Here is a 19083-nt window from a genome sequence, read left to right as displayed (position 1 = left end):
ATTTTCATGCGCCATGTCATTGGTAGGTTACCGAGGTTTGCGATTTTCATATTTTTCACATTTCAGCATAAAAATAGCTTTTAGAATTGTACTTTAGCGACAAAACCGTGTGAAGGGGTAAATCGTTGATCAATGCTCAATAACAATTATTAAATATCTATAATCTAGTATACGACTAAATAAAAATGATAAAAATCAAATGTTTTTGTATATTATTTTTTAATTAATTTAAAATTTCCACCGAAATTTGAACGGAAAATATGTTCTAAATCTCGTTCTGGGATAGGATCCGCAATCACCAAAAAGTCCCTACATTTAATGTCAGAACACGTCTAATAATAAATGATCATTTTGATTTGATATACATTTACAATTATGATAATTTCGAAAGATAACAGTCTTTGTCAAGAATTTAAGTACAAACGAAGATTGTTCTGTTTGAAATATAGATATGTAAAGTGGAATACATGGAAAATGTTCACTAGGATGCGCTCTTGGTCAAGAGTGAGCACCCACGCGCGGATCGCATATTCTGTCTCTGTCTCTGTGGTCTCCAAAAGTTGTTTTTGATGTTTCTGGCCTTGTTTCTGATGTATAGGACATTATAAGTCTGATTGTTCCTCTGTAAATTCTTGTCTTTGTTTCTTATCTTAGGTGTTTGTTTCGCCAAACTATGTTCTGAAGACATCCCGCTTCTACGTCTATGGCTATGTTAATTTTGGGATAGGGAATATACGATTCAAGTAATGTGAGAAATATTAAATAGTTATAAACATATTGAGGTATTTAATTGGTAGTTACTTTTTGTAGAGAAGCACATCTGAAACATGGAACCACACATAATGGTACTTGTCCGTTTCTTTCACTACGTCAATTTGAACGTTCAGCCAGACCCGGCACTCTTGATATTGATTGCTCATAAACCATCTTCAAGTACCTACGTCTTCGTCACTATCCAAAAAATTCTGGATTCGTTAAATATTTTCTTATCATTTGCCAGTTGATAAATACATTGTCCCAGTGCTCAAAGCGTGTAAAATGAAGTCGCGTGATTTGGTCTTAGTTTATTCTATTACAATTTGTAAATATATAAAGTTTCAATATCGAAAGCATTAAAAAAGAATAGAAGCGATTATAGATTTTATGAAATGAACATCTTAGTCTCAAATGTTTGATTTCATATAAATAATTCATGCTGTGATTGACTTACATCGAAACAATGTTAAAATTCACTCGACCACTTACGTTAATTGAATCTATTCCTGTAGTTAAATGAGCATGTCATTCTTTTTAATTAGCATTAACAATGAAACGCTATTAATGCAATCTATTAAAATATACATGTAATTAATATGAATGCGCCATTGACTATATAATGTAATTAAGAAGGTTTATTTTACATATGTTTTGTTAAATAGGTGAACTTCAGAATTTCTAATTGTATTCGAATTATGTTAATTGAAATATTATTTATATGAAATGTTACAGTTAGAGATTTCGTCTAAAAGAGATAAATTTCGAAGTGTCTTAATTGTCCGTAGACAAAAAAATGTAATCTAGACACTGCGCTAAACGTCAAAATTACACAACGGATACTGGGGTAAGTAAGTAAGTAACATTGCTCTTAATCATTGAGCTCCCTTAATTATGATTTTGAAAATCACATCAATATTCTATTATCGATAGAATATTGAAATAATAGACCATTCTTAATCCATAGGCGCTTTACTTCTCTTAGTAGACAGTTAAAATATTTTTCGTATGAAATAACATTTGCATAAATATAATAAATATTTCGGGTGTACATTTACATACATACATACATACATACATAACCTGCTTAAAGCTTCTAAACAGCTAAATATTTTTCTTCAAGGTATATTGAGGACATTGTGTCTTAATGATTATATAGATATAGATTATTTAAAAAAACCTGTCTTCATATTGACAAAAATTTATTTGGTGTATGTCCCTCGTTGATCTAAGTTTGAATAAAATATATTTCATCTTTGGTTTCTCATTCCTTCTATAGTCCTCTAGGTAATCTTTTCTTCATTCTACAATAACTCTTCTCTATTAAAAAAGATTTTCTGGAATGTTTTTTCCAGCGAAAATCTTTGTCTTTGAAATTTTTCATAGTGTGCTTCGACTTAGTTCTCATCTCGAATCTGGACAAGTGCTAAAGGAGAACGTTTACACTTCGCAATCTCTTTTTTTAATAATTTTTCTTTAGAAATTTTGGTTTTCTTGGAACTCTACGTACTGTTTGATATTAGCCATATTTCTCTTCTATAATGATTCCAACACCAATCGTATTACTAAGTAAATCAACACTTTTACTATAAATGATTTCACACAATTGAATATTATTGTTTTTTCATATTGAAGCTCCGATTTTTTGGTGTTTACGTGACCCTTCCAAATTTTCACAAGTTTTGCATTAAAAACTATAAACCCATAAAAAACGATCAGAAAAAACTGCAGTATATATCTGCGGTATCACCGTTTGATGAAGAAATTCCTAATTCAAACTATACAAACAATAATGGGAGACTACATACCATCAGCACTTCCAAGTTAAATTATTAAATTGTGTTTCTTGTTAGACCAAATCAGTGTAGGAAATTATCATGGTTATCAAGAAGACTTTCACTTTCCCTGAATTAAGTAGGTATTTACCAATCCCTTCCATTGCAGATGTTTTTCCATAATATGTAATTTACATATGTCAAAACTATGTTTGATATTGTTTTAAATGAAACTCAATGTAACTTATAAAATATTTATTCATAATTTTAAAATCTATAAGACATTTTGGACGGATTCGTTTACAAGATACTGTACGTTTTGGGATATCAGTGTTTGCAAGATATCATATGAAATATGAAACAAATTATTCTAACTACAAATTTCATTTATAAATACTAAAATAATATGTACAAATAAAACTGTCTTAACGACACATCTTAATACTTTAAATGTGGTATTTACAGTCTACAGAACAAATTTTACAAGAATAAAGTTCAATTAACGATATTAACTTTTTCAGAATCATCCTATATATTACGTAGGAGTTTTAACACGTTGGCTGCCTTGGATATCACGTAATCTCTTAAGATTCATATAGTAAGCAAGCTAAACAAAATAGATAAATGTGGGCGAGATATTTCTTCATAAAATTTAGATCTAGAATGATGAAAATATGTGAAATTAATACTTATGTATAAAATATACGAGTATATCAAACAATGTTAGTCATATTTAAATGAAATAAGGAACTATATCCAAGACATGTATGTGTTGTTCACATTATTCCACAATATTAATTAAAATAACATCATAATGACTACTGGTTTTCTCAGTAGTCTGTGTACAAGAAGAATCACACAATTTTCCACGACTTGGATTATCACCATGATAAATATATAAATGAGATAAAAATCTGTGATTAATGATATATCGACTAACACAATGTTTGCGTGAAAATTGCGATTTTACGTCAACTTCAAAATAAATTTGAAAAAATATTTTAAAAATATCTAAATACTGAAAAGGGTAGTAAATACTAAAATACGTTTATTTTTACTGCCTTAAAGATGTTTGAAACTACTAAAAACGTTCAGCTTATCAAATCACCATTTTGCCTGAGCATTTCCAACCTCAACTCGTGCTCCCTAGCTTTTAGTCTCAAAGAAGCGATACTGGAACTTCTTCTATCTACATCAGGTGGGGTTACAGCTGACCCCGATGAACCAGGACTCAACGGAGGAGACGCCGTAAATTCTTGCTTTGGTCTCTGAGCAGCCGAGATATTAGCTAGAAGCGTTTGAAACGAGCTGGCCGATGGGTACAATCCAACAGACGTAGGCAGAAGTGGAGGAGCTCCTCTATGGTAGGAAGGAGGAGAAGGTAGATAACCAGGTAAAACGTGAGGGGGATAACGAAATGTTAATGAATCGAACGGTTTTCGTAAACCAAATGGTAGATTGAACGGATTTGGCAGCGTTGTAGCAACGATTGGTGCTGCGGGTCCGGCAGCTGTTGGATTCAAGTACGGATTATAAGGGTGTCCAGAAGGACCGACCTTTTCTTGCTTCCTCCATTTCGCACGACGGTTCTGGAACCAGACCTGTAACAAAAAATATTGAATCATACACTTTTTTCACTTTTTTGTGAATGGGCAATACAGAAAGTCCACCAGTAGAATAAGCTGAAAACAAATTACGAGATAGCGTTAAAAGGAACCATCTAATATCAGAATTTGAAAAAACTTGTTGTACCTAAATATGTTTTTGGACGTATATATTATAACCTTAGTAGACACTTAATTAAATTAAAAAATCTCAACAGGCCCCTTATAAATCGAGTAACAAAGAGAGCCGCGTAAATTTCGAACAATATGTTAGTTTGCAGTAATAGGCTCTCCGGGGCCCTAACAGCGGGCCCCCATTCATCTAATTTTGGGCCCGGTGGGGGGCCTTTCCATAGAACCGCCTCTGTTGTTATAATGTGAGGTCGGTCTAGTCACACATTCGTCATGTTTACACTGAGTTGAAAACGTTTAGAGTTGGAATGAATCCTAAAAAGGCCTAATTAGGTCTGTCAGGGTGATCATTAGTCTTGTTTTCAAATTAATCGAACGATTTAATGACTTTCGAAAAAAAAGTTTACTTTAATTTTTTCAACATAATTTTTTTTCTGTAGTTTGAATTCAAGCGACAAAAGCGACCAAAGTATAGAAGCTATATTCGTATAACCGGAATTTAAACAAGGTTGATGGATGAAATAGCAATATTAAATTGGTCTTCATTTTGATGGTGATCATCTGAGCATTTAATAGGAAAATGTGTTAATTATTTTAAAACGGTTTTACTTTCTATTGATGGCTATCGCCTTTCAATCCAAAAATAATAATGAATGAACTTTCACATAATACGCAATCCAACGAACAGTAAAGTGAAATTGTAATTGTGAATCTTTGAAAAACAGAAACTGCGGAAACTATGAACCTGAGTAAGATAGATCACTTATCAACTGATCGCGGATCCTAGAGTCTATTTTTATGGACTACTTACTCATACACTTACTAATACAAAACTTAGTAAGATCATTTTAAATATTATTACAGAATAATCTGAATATTTCTTAAAAATTCCATAGCTGTACCTGAGCTAATACAAGTTTTTTGTTGGTCTTTAAGCTTTACAGAACAATAGGAGAAGGTATGGATAGGTCCTTGTGTATTAAAGATTACATACCATAAAATCTATAAGTACTTATTTGCCAATTGAAGACAGTTTGTTTTATTTCAATTCCAAGAATTTCTTCCCGACAAATTTCTTTATATTTGATTGTTTTAAATCATTTACGGACAAATATTTATGTAAAAGTGTGGAAGACACCGTTTGTAGTACGCTACAATTTACAGAAAAATCAAAATTTCCAATAGAAACTCATGAAAGAAAGACTTCGAAGGTACGTAAAAGCATTCTTCCTTAAAAAAGAATTTCCGACAGTAGACAAAGTTTTTGTCACGGTGAATTTTGTAAAGATGTAGCTGTTACAAATCGAAGACAGGCTTTTTCAAATGATTTATCTACTAGTTTGAATATTATTCATACCTTGTGTTAAAATGGACCATTTTAGAAAAAATGACACTAAATTTTAATACCAATTAACTTTTTCTACTTTTAAAATCCACAAACTACGAAAACCACAAGCCTCAACAACCTGTCAATCCCGCCGCCGCTCATTGAAATTAATCATATAAGAGGAATCGAACTATTTTTAAGTTGAAAAAAAAAACAAAGTAAATGAAGCAATACGTCAGGTCAGCTATATATTGATACCAACTGCCATTTATATATGAAGAAAGCGTACACAGAAACCACCCCTAATTTATTTAGCAACATGTGGGCTTATTATTATTTAAATATTATAAATGCTGTAAGTATTAGTTGTTAGTTAGTTAAACTACTTAATATTGTTAGTGAGTTCTAGCTAGCACAGCTAGTGTATGCTTTCTCCGCCTGTCACATTCAGCTGCCTTAAAAGTCAGGCCTTTCCTTAACCTTGTCAAACATTAAACTGGCGGGCTGTATGCAATCTTCGTGACACCTTTGCCACCGCCAATTATATCGATAGATCGGTGAAAAATATATGGTGAGTAAGACATACATACAAAAAGAGAAAAAAAGGCAAACTCAATGAAGTTATGAAAACTATGTTGAAGACTGAAGAGAAAAGAGTAAAACGCTGGAAGGCATAATAATGGAATGATATAACGTTATCTTTTTGAGGTACTCAGGAAATGCAAAAAAGTGATAATACGTAGTGTTTAGAAACATAAATAATGCCGTAGAAATATTAAACTAGCTATTTCTGCTCACATTTACGCCGCTACTGTTATATGAGCATCAATTAATATATGAAGTTTTTTATTGTATATTTTATTTCACAGTAATTAACGTATAATTAGTAATCTTAGTATAAACAGAAAATTGATTAAATCTACTAATGTATTTTAAATATAATTGCGGCCTTGCGGCGTCGGTAAAGGGATTAAGATAACCATTCCATTGGACGGGTCTTAGCAGGAACGAGTGTCACCAAATCTAATTTTAATTATTATTCTTTATTTATGAATTAGCTATACCTCTTCAAGGTCTACCTGTTGATTTCATTATCCGTTATATAATTGTTTTCCTCCATTTTTCTAGTTGGATTATTGCTGTTAGAATCTAAAAGTACATTTTATAAACTGTAGATTACGGACTTGAAAGTATTTTTTGGAGTTTATATTATTATGATTATTGTTAGACACACATTTAGTTCCCTAACTCAATTAATCGTCCTATATATTATATTTAACAACCTTGTACATTGTGAGTCATCGAAAGACAACACAAGATATTATTTCATTATTGAGCCACCTGGTACATTTCAACGAAACACACAAGACATTTTTGAAATATAGCAAAATAGTACAGACAATCAACAGTAATTTTATAGCCCCCTTAGTTGGCATTTCTGGTACATATATATACAGTGTATACAACCACTGCCTGACGCACATTTCGATAGAGAGTTTATCGTTTTTAGAGACTTCACCTTCATAGACTCCACATTCGATCTCTAAAGACAGTAACTTGGTTATTGAAACGCGTATCAGACAGGGTAATTGTGAATGTTGACGTACTGGCAGCGTGAAAGGTACTACTTATATCACACTGTATATAATATTAAGAAACTTGGTTTATTGTGAGTTATCAACACATAACACGAAATATGGAGGGTGTCTCATAAATAATATCGGTTTCCGATGTTCAATTTGTTATCAGGGAGGACGCAGTCTAATAGTGTAGTTTGCAGACAAGTATCACCGTTTTCGTTAGAGAGATGTTATTTCCCTTAATATGAGGGATAGTAATTAGGGTTATTAGGCTATGAATTAGCGACATGTTTGAATTGAGATAAAGGAATTTTCATCGACACCTTTTGTATGATTCTGTATAAAAAAGTATCAACTTTGATTTAAATTAGTCAATACTTTCTTAATTTTCGACCACAATTTTATGAATCGGAATATTCATTAAAAATTTTTCTTGGAGAACGAACGAATTGGACAAAATTATGGTCGAAACACCTGGCATCTTTCAAGGACACTGTATTAAACTCTCTTAATATACTTAAAATGCATGTTATGCAAATAACCCCTATCACCAATACATCATAATTATGTAATTTTATACAAGTTTCAACATTTTATTTAATGATTGCAACGCGATATTACCTCTATAAGAAGAACATTGGTAAGACTTAGAAACAAAATTAATAAAACACTGAATAGTAAGAGATGAAAACATTCACTTTTTTATGAAAACCAATTCGGATAATTACCACAATCAATCATTATCTCAGAAATTTAACTCGAAAGTAAAGTTAAGGGGGTAAAATGTGTGAATCAACTATAGATGGAGTTGTCATTGTTCGATTAAGAGATATAAGTGCTACAAAGGATTCACGTTATATTGCTCATATAATTGACATTTTACGTAAAGACTATAAATATAAAATTGTTTTTGTTTGAAATTATCACACAATCATCGATTCTCTATCCGCTTCTATGACAAATGAAGCTATTATCCCTTACGAATCTATTATATTCATTACCTACCTTAAACTAAACAAATAAAATCCTCTTTTATCATGTTATTAGTGATTTTCTATTCTTCCGTATCACAAAAATAAACATTCCGACATTTTTGAAGAAACCGCACAACGTAATTTTATTTTTTAGAGATGGAGCCATATAATTTTTTTTAATTAAGCCTAATGGCACAAGTCCGTGACTCTAATACTCACAGCGCCTTAAAAAAATTTACCTGAAATGACTGTCTTCCTTTGCGCCGTGTCATTTCGTTCATAAAACAGGTGTCTAAACAGTTATTAGTTTTTATAGGATCTCACAGGAGAAGAGTCTTTTTGTTTTATTGTTTTTTATTTATATGGTTACCCCATACCGTCGAATTTAGAAAATAGAATCACGTAACCACAGATATAACTTCAATTTTGATTTTAGGTTTATAAACAAACGTCCTTATCAGAGGCGTACTATGATGAGAAAAAAAGTTATTTTTCGATGATGATGAAAAAGTGTGGTGAATCTGTTACGGCAAAGATCAAGTGAAGTATTGAAACTCGAAAATAAAGAATCTGAAAACACGAGAAAAAAGCATAGGAAAAAAAAATAAGTTTTTAAAGTCTAGAGTTCTTTTGATTTTGTTTTAAATACTTCTTATCTTAATATTGGCCAAGTCTTTGCAATAATTCGTAAGATTGGTTAATATTCTATACTTTCCAGTTATTTTTTTTGGAAAGAATGTGAAAATGGGATAAAAACTAGTATTTCTTATGCAAAAAGTCTCAAAGTAATAGTTTGTACACAAGAAAAGAAACCTGAAACTAGAACAATCGTGTCAATGTGGAAATTATAGCATAGCAAATTTTCTGTGGATCCAAATAAAAAACTATAGTTGACGTTTTTGTGAAAAATGATAATTTTAGTTTGAATTTGGGTTACAGGTATCCTAATAAATTTTAAACATTAAACATTTATCAATTCCTGATGTTCAATATCAATTTTTCACCCCATCTCAGTTATACATACTTCATCCTTGATGCCGACGTGTTTCCAACCAAAGATCAAGATAACAACACGCGTTGATTTTTGCGTTATCTTATTATTGTTATAAATATTACTTAGCGTTACCTCAACATCCTTTACAAATTACACTAATTACGAAATCTGTAAGTGTATTATCGCCTCTTACCAAATTTGACGCCTTTTTTGCTTAAAAAAACCTACAACCACCCCATGGTTATAGAAACCTTACATCGGCAGAAGGCAGGTATAAAAAATACATAATTATTAACCGAGTTGAACTCCGTCTGTATATATAATAGCATGTAATTGCAGACCAAACGGCAAAATAAATGGATATCAATTACGTGCTTATTTGGGTACGCAATTATGTTCTTTTATAATTTGTTTATAATACGAATTATATCTGTAATCTTTTACTCCACATTATCATTATAGAGGAAATGGAATTGATTTGGAACTGCCAAGAAGTGACTTTGTTACTTTTCTAAATCTTCATTGAAATATTTTCGTTAGTAACTCTATATTCAGTGAAGAATCCAATATTTATTTCTTCTCTTTCCGTGTTTTCCTCTGCTCATTCAATCGCTGTCTTGTTTAAATTGTTTCATTCAAGTTCTGTTTTGCTCTCAAAAAACTTTTGGTGTATATTTCTTTTTAAAATGTTTCAGCTCTTACTAGATATTTAGTTTACTAGTTTAGAAACAGCAAATCCATTGTCACTAGAAACAACCCTAACATTATATCATAAGCAGACTACCACTTTTTTCCAGGTACAAAATAAACGAAGCATTTACATTGATAAATCCGAAGCTAAATTCAGGAACTGCTGAATCTTTTACGCCCAACCCTCATAATCTACAAACTGCAAAACAATTTCTGAATTAATAAGCAATAAAAGATCTGAAAAATCACCACACCCGATCGATCAAATCATTAAAAAATTTTTAGACGAATTTGTTGATAGTGGTGTAGATATTGAAGTAAGGTAATTTTAAGAATTGCCTTGTTTCTGGAAATCTCCATTCATAATACTTAATGAAACGTTGCATAACGATTTAATTTAGAAAAGTAACTGGTATAAATTGAACAAATCAATTTCCTTGGTTGCACTGTAAAAAGTATTCGACCTTCATCAAGGGCAATAATGTTGTGGTCTTGAACTTTAAATTTATTTCAATTAAACAACAATAATATTCTCACACGAATTAAACCAGTATAATTTATAACAAAAACATAGTCGATGCGGTTTAATTGATTGATAATATTATGGTTTTGTATTTCAAATTATTTGAATATTTCTATTATTTTGTGAGAAGAAATGAATTAGTCATGAATTATCTAATTTCGTAATTTACAAACCGGAGAATTATGCTGACTGTACAATTCAATTATTTTCATTAATTTAATAAAATTACTGAAAACCGCATATTAAATTGGAATATAATGCTGAATATCATGAATGAATAGTAAATAACTCAATTACACAAAAAAAATAATAAATATTAGACTCGGAAATAATCGACATAAAATGGTCACCACCAACCAATTGCATCATTTTTTAACATTTTTTTATTAGCTCGATATCTATGTATCTATGTGACGTATCTCGATTATATCGACGACACATTATCTTTGCCAGAATCACCATGGTGTAACGAAATCTTTATACTCTATTTTTGCGCACCATAAACAGATCAGATAAATTTGTTGTTAAGTTTGCATACTTGTTGAGAGTTGATGACAATAAAATAATTCAATAAATCCATACCCTTATCTTTGCCAGATGACAGCTGAACTTAATTTTTACCCTCTTAAAACTATCGGATAAATAAAAAATATTGCATCCTTGTGAAGATGTATTGACAATATCAGGATCATCTAGATTCACGGTTTCTTTTCAGACACATGACACAGAAAATGAAGTCTACTATGTCGCCGGAGTAAATAAATAAGTAATGTGATAAATATTCAATGCCGACAGATGGTGTTAAATTAATAGGATTATAATTGTCGACTAAACATAAGATTTCACGTTTAATTATATTATCGGGTATATACTTTCTTAGCTGTTTACTGCTGGACAAGCTCATGCAGTAGCACTCATCTGGACACAGTACATGAATAGAAGTATAAACATTTGATTTTATATTTTTTCCAATGTATTCAGACAAGATATATAGAAATCCAGATACTATAACAGAACTATAATGGTTGAGAAAGTGAAGTGCTTTTGAAAATTGATCGAGGTACACTACGGAAGTTATAAAACAAGAGTGAATAGAATCAAGAAAATTAAATCGGAAACCTGAAATCGACCGGATTGTTAATGTGGGTACATTACGGTACTTAGTCATATAAAAGTACTAAATTAAAGATTGGTGTCAAAAGAGAAAAAAGTATATTAAACAAGTATGAAACAAATGTGAGCACCTGCTACTCTAACAGAAAAACGTGGAGAAGAAACATTTCTCCTTTATAGTTTCAAGTATAAATAAAGCTTGTTTGAGTTAAGCATTTCTTCACATATTTACCCATCTTTGGTTTATGTTGGTTCACTTTTTAGTGTGGTACAAATATAATTGACACATATTCTATTGTCTTGAATATTGGTTTAATAATGTTAATAATCTTTTTTGACACATTCTTTACTAAAGCATCCCATTTGTTACAATTTATTTTTTATTTCACGTTCACTTTATGTAATTGCTATCTTCCTTATTTTCTATAATAATTCATATTAATTTCGAATCGGCATTCATATTTTGCTTTTATATGTGTAATTAGTGTTATGAAAATTGTCTTACTCGCCACTTACTTATTTAAATCCAAGGAATTATCGAAGATACGTACGTACCAACTACTGTATTATTAAAAGCAATTTATGCTACACCTAAAAACTGAGGTAGCATTATAAAATTCAAGTAGACTTTGAGTAGTCATTAAAATTTTAATACGTACATTGATACAAAGTTAGCATGACTCATATTTTCAGTGTAGACATTTGTAGTGCTTTGTGCCTTCTTCGACAAGTTTCACTGAAGGCGTACTTGCAAGGGATGCCGATTGTTTCCAAAAAAGATCGATTTTTAAATTGATTCGAATCGCAACCTGATAAGTCTGTCAAGTCTATTGCGATTCAAGCGGCATCGTTCATCACAGGGTGCAATTGAAAAAAGCAACTCACGAGGAACAGATTATCCTACAAGGTAACGAAGCACACAGCAATCCCGTGAGTTTTTGAGTAATTAAACCTTTAACCGGCAACAGTAATATTACGAGTACATTCAGCTAATTGTAAATAATTTTATGGTTTTCACCAAAACAGGAAGAATGTCGGTTTTTAAGGTTGTAATATCGATTCACTGAAATAGATTCATTCAGTACAACATATCGAGTTAAGAAATCGATTCGTTTAGTCCAAGGAATCGATTCCTCCATTAATCGATTTCAAATCGCCAGATTAAAGCTGTTGTTATTGTTTGATACGTGTTATAACGAACTTAAGCCTCTTATGAAAATATAATTCACGATGAGCAAAACGGCACGTGAATAAACAATTTAGATGTTATAGCAACCAATCAAAGTACTAAAAGAAGGTTAACTAAATTGTTTTAGGAAGGTTGCGCTTTCATATTCACAGAATATTATCATAAAGCTTAATGTTCTCGAGGTTTTTTTTTGTATTTTCATATGTTCCAGAATCCTGAAGACTTTTTCTACACACAATATGTTTGAGAGGATCTCTTCTTTAGATATTTTATAAGAGAAATTCGAATATGACCGCGACTTTAACTCTTGATTAATTTTTTCTAACCAGCTAGGTGTGAGTTTTTTCATTACACCATAACGAAGATATTTCTGGTAACTGGAACGTTCGTATATCAGTTGCTTCAACTTATTCGAAAGGAAACTTCTGAAAAATACACAAATGGCTTTATATTTGTGCTTTCTTCATTGGTAATGCTTATTGAGTATCTTATGTGAGGTCTGTGATGTCTCGATAGCGCAACTGAGATTTTTGAATGTTCTCGCGTGTTATTATTTTGATGAATTTCATGATTTTATGATTTTATTCACCAGGATTTCCATCTTATGTGCAATTATGTGTGTTTTATATATATTTAACATCAAAAAATGAAAAAAAGATGGCATGAGGATATAAACAACTTGATGATTATGAAAGGAATGATGTCGAAAAAACTATCATATACGTTTTAAATGTATTGTAAAAAGATTATGTAATTCTGGCATTTACGGAAATAGTTATTTATATTTTTTATGGTACGGGTGATTAGGAAGGGCCAAAATTCCTAACTGCTGAACTCTATATATAAATGAAATTTCTTCAATTACGTTATAGAGACTGTCTAAATTAAATGTTTTAAACTAAAACTAAACTAAAAATATGCTTTCCAAATGATTTTAAAATCATCAACTTCCGAAAAAAATAAATCTAAAAACATCTTAATAATTAACCGGATTACTCATCAATGATTTGACTTCTCTTAAGAAGAGAAAACACGTTTTATCTGTTTTTAAGGCCAGATGATTTTATTGGTTGCTTTGAATTGATTTTGAATAAAATAAAGACATCTGCAAGGTGAAAGACATCATCTTCATGAAAACAGCTGATACTTACATTCATTTCAATATCATTACCTCAGCAATATTTGCGTTTGAGCTGATATTAATTTGATGTTAAAATGTGTTCGCGATAATTGGACATTATACCGAGAGGAAAACACTCACTTAGATCTCTTATGAAGCAATTATTGAATGCCAAGTTCCTGTATATTTTAATAATATTTATTGCTCAACGATAAATATGCATTCGCAGTAATTTGCAATTAAAAAACATCATCATTAATTGATTCAATTATATATTTTTTATTCTTATATATTTATTAGAAATATTCAGAATATCTTATTTTCTTTTAATTGAATAATTTTTAATCAAACATTGTTTCAATGTGAAAAAATTATCTTTTGCGACAAATATCTGCGTTACAAAAATGATTTTTAGACTTTAAATGTCAATAATTTTTTTACATTCGATAGCTGTTGTTTATTTCAAACCAATAGTAAGATTTTCAGATGCTACTGTTGAATATATGCGATACATATATTTAAAAACGCCATCTGTACAATATAATGCTACTACTTACTACGATTCATACTACTAAATACCAACACAAACATGAGTGGGCAAATTCGATGTAAGTAGTGGATACTCAAACAAACATCAAATAAAGAAGGATCATTTTACACGTATACAACTTCTGTTAAAGATTTGAGTCATACAGATGAAATCTAAACAAATACTTTTCACTCGATCCATGTGGAATTAGAAGTGGATATACGGATCCATCAATGAATAGAAACGTTAGTCAAAATGAAGTTGTAATATAAATATTTTTAGTATTTGTATACCATGCCATGTATGTTGTTTAAGAAGCAGATATATGTTCAATGTTGGAGCTGCGAAATCATATAACTGATATGAGGGTTCTTACTTAAATTTTGGGAATGGCAAATACTGATGTGAATATGTCAAATCTGACATTGCCATTATAAAGTTGACATTTTTAATGGTTTACGTTAGCAGAATGTATTGTCATATGAGTGCTATTTGAGTTGAAAAACAATATTTGAATACTAAAGATCGATAAACCAAAACTGTCTCTATATCAAAAACACGTTATTAATTAAAATGGAATCTAAATCTAGAAAATCTAATCATTAATACACTCTTTTATACAAGTAGGAAATATGTTGATACGCTTTTAGTCACTACCTATTTTTATCTCTAACTATATAACTCATCTTAATCGAATTTAGTCAATGATATTTCGATCCGACAACCGATACGATCTCAATACGTTTTCGACTATACATTTTCCCCTCTCCTTGCTTTATAAACTGGTCTATTAGATATCTCATCATGATAAACTCATTTAGAGCATGATTTGAACATTCTCGATCTCGAGTTTTTGTTTTTGTCCTACCTGTAATGTATTTTTAATGAATAATTATATCGGGATCAAGTTATTAAACTGAGATAAAATAAAACAGTAGTTGAACCAACGATTACATCGATGTAATAAGGAAGATATGAGTAGAAATAGAAAAACTTTGTTCTCTGTTATAAAAGTTTGTTTATCTAATAAGAAAAATATTCGAAATTTAACTGTAAAATTTTTATGTACTCCCAACTCAATTTTTGGTTAAAGAAGTTTTTACTGAACACACCGTTTACACTACACTAACACTTACTATTTTAAGTTTTAGTGATTTTAGTGATTTAATTTGGTACTTAAATAGATAAAAAACTTAGCGTAAAATGTATGTAGATTGAGCACGTTTTCCATAAAATCCAAATTTCAACTTGCCGTTTATATCAGATTAAATACAGCTGAGCTCTTATTTTTACATAATCATAGTCATTTGCAAACTGCGATTGGATGGAGTTAAACGATTACGATTTATTTTCCATTCAATCGAATCATAAAACGTAACCAGAAGCAGTAAAAACGTAAAAATTTTATGGCGAATACGCTGCTTGGTATTAACGACTTTGTATTTTAATTGACGCGGACCTAAATGATTTTATTTTTTAAAAAAATTACGTTTACGCCGCGCCGTCGTAAAATTAAGTAGGCTATAATTAAACGATGACCAGGCTTCATCGCTTCGTTTTTTTGAAAAAGCAAATTGTATGCATATTTAATTATGTATTTGATAAAAGTTCTCCGAGAAGTTTTAACGATCTCCTGAAAGTATAATAAAAAATGCGTTCATCTTTTTTGATTCGCAGAGGGTACATTTGAAAACACCAAAAATAATACCAAAAATTTTTAACTATCAAGTAGAAGGCTTTACAAAGGTAGCTGGTCAGCAATGCGTCACTACAGACGCAGATTTTTATGTACTTTATTTACTTAGATTTATGGACACCAGTATTTTGTGTGTATTTGATTAGGAGTAAGTGTATGATTTCGTCAGACCCACGCACAATGCCGCTTTCGGTTGCTACTGGAAAACGAACTTTTTCAAAATTCAAAAAATAATAAAAAATTATTCAAGATCATTTCAATAGAATCACAAAATTGGGGCGTTATTCTAAATTTGCACAAGTTTATAATTTATTGACAAGCCAAAAATTCTATCTATTCTAAATCTTGACATGCTTCTAAGTATCAGTGTTTTTATATGAAATTCGAAAAAGCCTTCTCAAACGATTAGAATTTATATTTCAGGTGTTCCTGAATACTGTTCTGTGTAAAAAGATATCAAATTATTTACATGCTGAACTTAAAGATGCACCAAGTTTAGTATAGCTACACAAGCTATACACAACTTTTTGAGAAACTGCAAACTGCTATCGATTGTCATTTCGATTGTGTTTTGAGTATTTTTGGTTTACCCTATGTGGGTATATTATTATTTACTAATTCTTCTGAAATACTCTTCTGGGCTATGCTAGAAATGTTTTATTTTCAAAATAGTTGAATTGTTTTCACGAACGGAAACAATCAGGAAGAATATAAATTGATAATTTTATTTCTTCCATAGAAAAAACCAACGACATTCCAGAACATCCTGATAAAGTAATTTTCCACCCAGATTTTCTGAGAATTGTACGGTGTATAAAATTCTTGTACTAATTAAAAGTAAATAAATACGACATTCCACTCCACAAGTACACCATTGTTAATAATAATATATAAGAGTTAACAACGTTTCGTGTATCACTTAGTGTTGGCTTTATTGTTAGTTTTTTCTAATACAATATCGTAGAAAATCGACTTTTTCACTTTTTAGATCAAGATTGGATGTTTTAAAGAAACTTTTCAGGTGATATTTAGATTGTTAGTAAAATTTACTTCAAAAACGACTTTAATGTGTTTGGTGTTTGGTAAAACTTAATAATCATTTATTATTTAATTAAACTCACAAAATATGAATACGAAAAATGTTTCTTTAAGTATTTCTGTTGAAACATCGAATATGAAGGCTAAGACCACATAATAACCCGTAGGGATCGAAGATCAGAAAAAATCCTATAATCACCTGAAGACGATATCATTAGCACAGGTAGTCATTGTTGCCTTTTTTTCCAATTTATCGGTACGCGAGTATCTTTGTCAGTTTTATAAATGAAGAATACAGCCATGAAATTCAGCAATGGCTTGGAAATAAGCTGTTCCTCAGCTCATTACAATTTTGTTTAAAAGATTTGTTGCGCTGCCTCTGCGAATGCGTTACGGTTCATCGGTCCATTAATGTCCATTTTAAATGGATTTTGACGCATTTAGATCTTTTTGAATCACCACTAAACGCTCAGATCAAAATATTTCTAGTCAAAATTATTTCTCTTCTCAACAATATCAGCTGCTTTTTTTATTTCTAATAAATATTCATTCAAAGTACACTCGAAGCTAGGTTTCGCTCTTTAAATGATCTTTTTTGAAACTGTCAAAAAATTTTCACAAAAATTAGCCCGAACCGAAAATTGGGAGTGACTATTTCGTACATCCATATTCAGATAATATTAAAATACATAATAAATTTAACCTACTTAGTGTAAAAGTTTAATTTAGTTCACAAAAGTTAAAATATACGAGGATATATTGAAAAATTCCTAGCCTACGATAGAAACAAACAAATTTTCAATGTCAAAATATTTTATTATTCAATATATTCTCTTCTCAATTGGATACATTTATTACAGCGAACCTGCAACGTCTCTAGACCTTTAAAAGAAAATGTTTCTTCTTGCTCTGCGAACCAGACCTCCACAGCTTTTATTACCTCCTCGTTGGAAGAAAATTTACAACCTTACAAACTTTTTTTCAGTTTAGGAAAGAGATGATTGTCGGACGGAGCCAAATCTGGTGAATAAGGGGATTGTTTTAGTAATTCAAACCCTAACTCACGAATTTTTTGCATGGAAATATGAGATTTGTTTGCAGGGGTGTTGTCCTGCAAAAACAAAACACCTTTGAATAGCTTTAAGCGTCTTTTCTCTCTCTTTAATTTTTTCCCGTAGAGTGATCAGTAATGTGGAATGATAATCTCCAGTTATTATTTTACCCTTATCCAAAAAATCAATCATGATTACTCCATGGCAATCCCAAACAACTGAGGTAAGAGCTTTTCCAGCAGATTTTTAGACACGAAACTTCTTAGGTCTTGGAGAACCAGAGTGTCGCCATTCCGTTGATTGTTGCTTTGTTTCTGGATCGTAGAATTGTACCCAAGTCTCATCCATAGTAACAATTCGGTTTAAAAAGTCTACATCGTTTTCAAATCGAGCACAGATCGAACGCGATGCTTCTACCCTTGTACGCTTTTGGTCAACATTTAAACATTTGGTGATCCATTTGTAGCAATTTTTCTCATGTCCAAATTGACGTGAACTATATGATGAACGCGTTCGTATAAAATATTCAATGCTTCAGGTACTTGATAATGGCTCGCTACTCCAATTTTTCGATTCTCACAATTTCGGTGGTGGACATCTTTTTTTTTAATTTATTGCGTAACTCTGGTTTACTTTTTTGACGTCAAACTTCACACCGACACTTCTAATAAGCTATTGTTCGTTGTTATGGAAACGCTATATTCTGTTTATGCATAGAACTGGTCTAGGCTAACTAGATGTGAATACATCTTCGCAGCTCAAAACAATGTTGCCAACCTCGTCAGTATGTCAGCAACATCACATAAATACCATATAAATATATAAATAATATTGTTTTCCAATGATCATTTTGTTTAATGAATAATTATACGAAGAGAAAGCTTCAGTATTCGAAATATAGCCCTTGATAAAACAATATTTACTTTGGACTCAGACGAAAAAAATTGTCGCAATGTATTTTCAAGATTTCCGGCGGAATCAAATTTTTGCCTAC

The 19083-nt window shown here is 30.9% G+C and overlaps 1 protein-coding gene across 2 annotated transcripts in view; it reads right to left on the bottom strand.

Moving 5' to 3' along the window:
• Positions 1–2768: 2768 nt before the first annotated feature.
• Positions 2769–19083, bottom strand: part of LOC130450813 (homeobox protein aristaless-like) — a 110471-nt gene continuing 94156 nt past the window's right edge. For both annotated transcript variants that reach the window (XM_056789451.1, XM_056789452.1), the window contains one exon: positions 2769–4129. In XM_056789451.1, coding sequence (XP_056645429.1) covers positions 3620–4129 — 510 coding nt within the window. In that variant the 3' untranslated portion in view covers positions 2769–3619. The remainder of the gene's footprint in view (positions 4130–19083) is intronic.

This window comes from Diorhabda sublineata, chromosome X (genome assembly GCF_026230105.1).
Source record: "Diorhabda sublineata isolate icDioSubl1.1 chromosome X, icDioSubl1.1, whole genome shotgun sequence".
Lineage (NCBI taxonomy): Eukaryota > Metazoa > Arthropoda > Insecta > Coleoptera > Chrysomelidae > Diorhabda > Diorhabda sublineata.
Note: the sequence above shows the minus strand (reverse complement) of the source record. Positions and strands in the feature narration are given on the sequence as shown.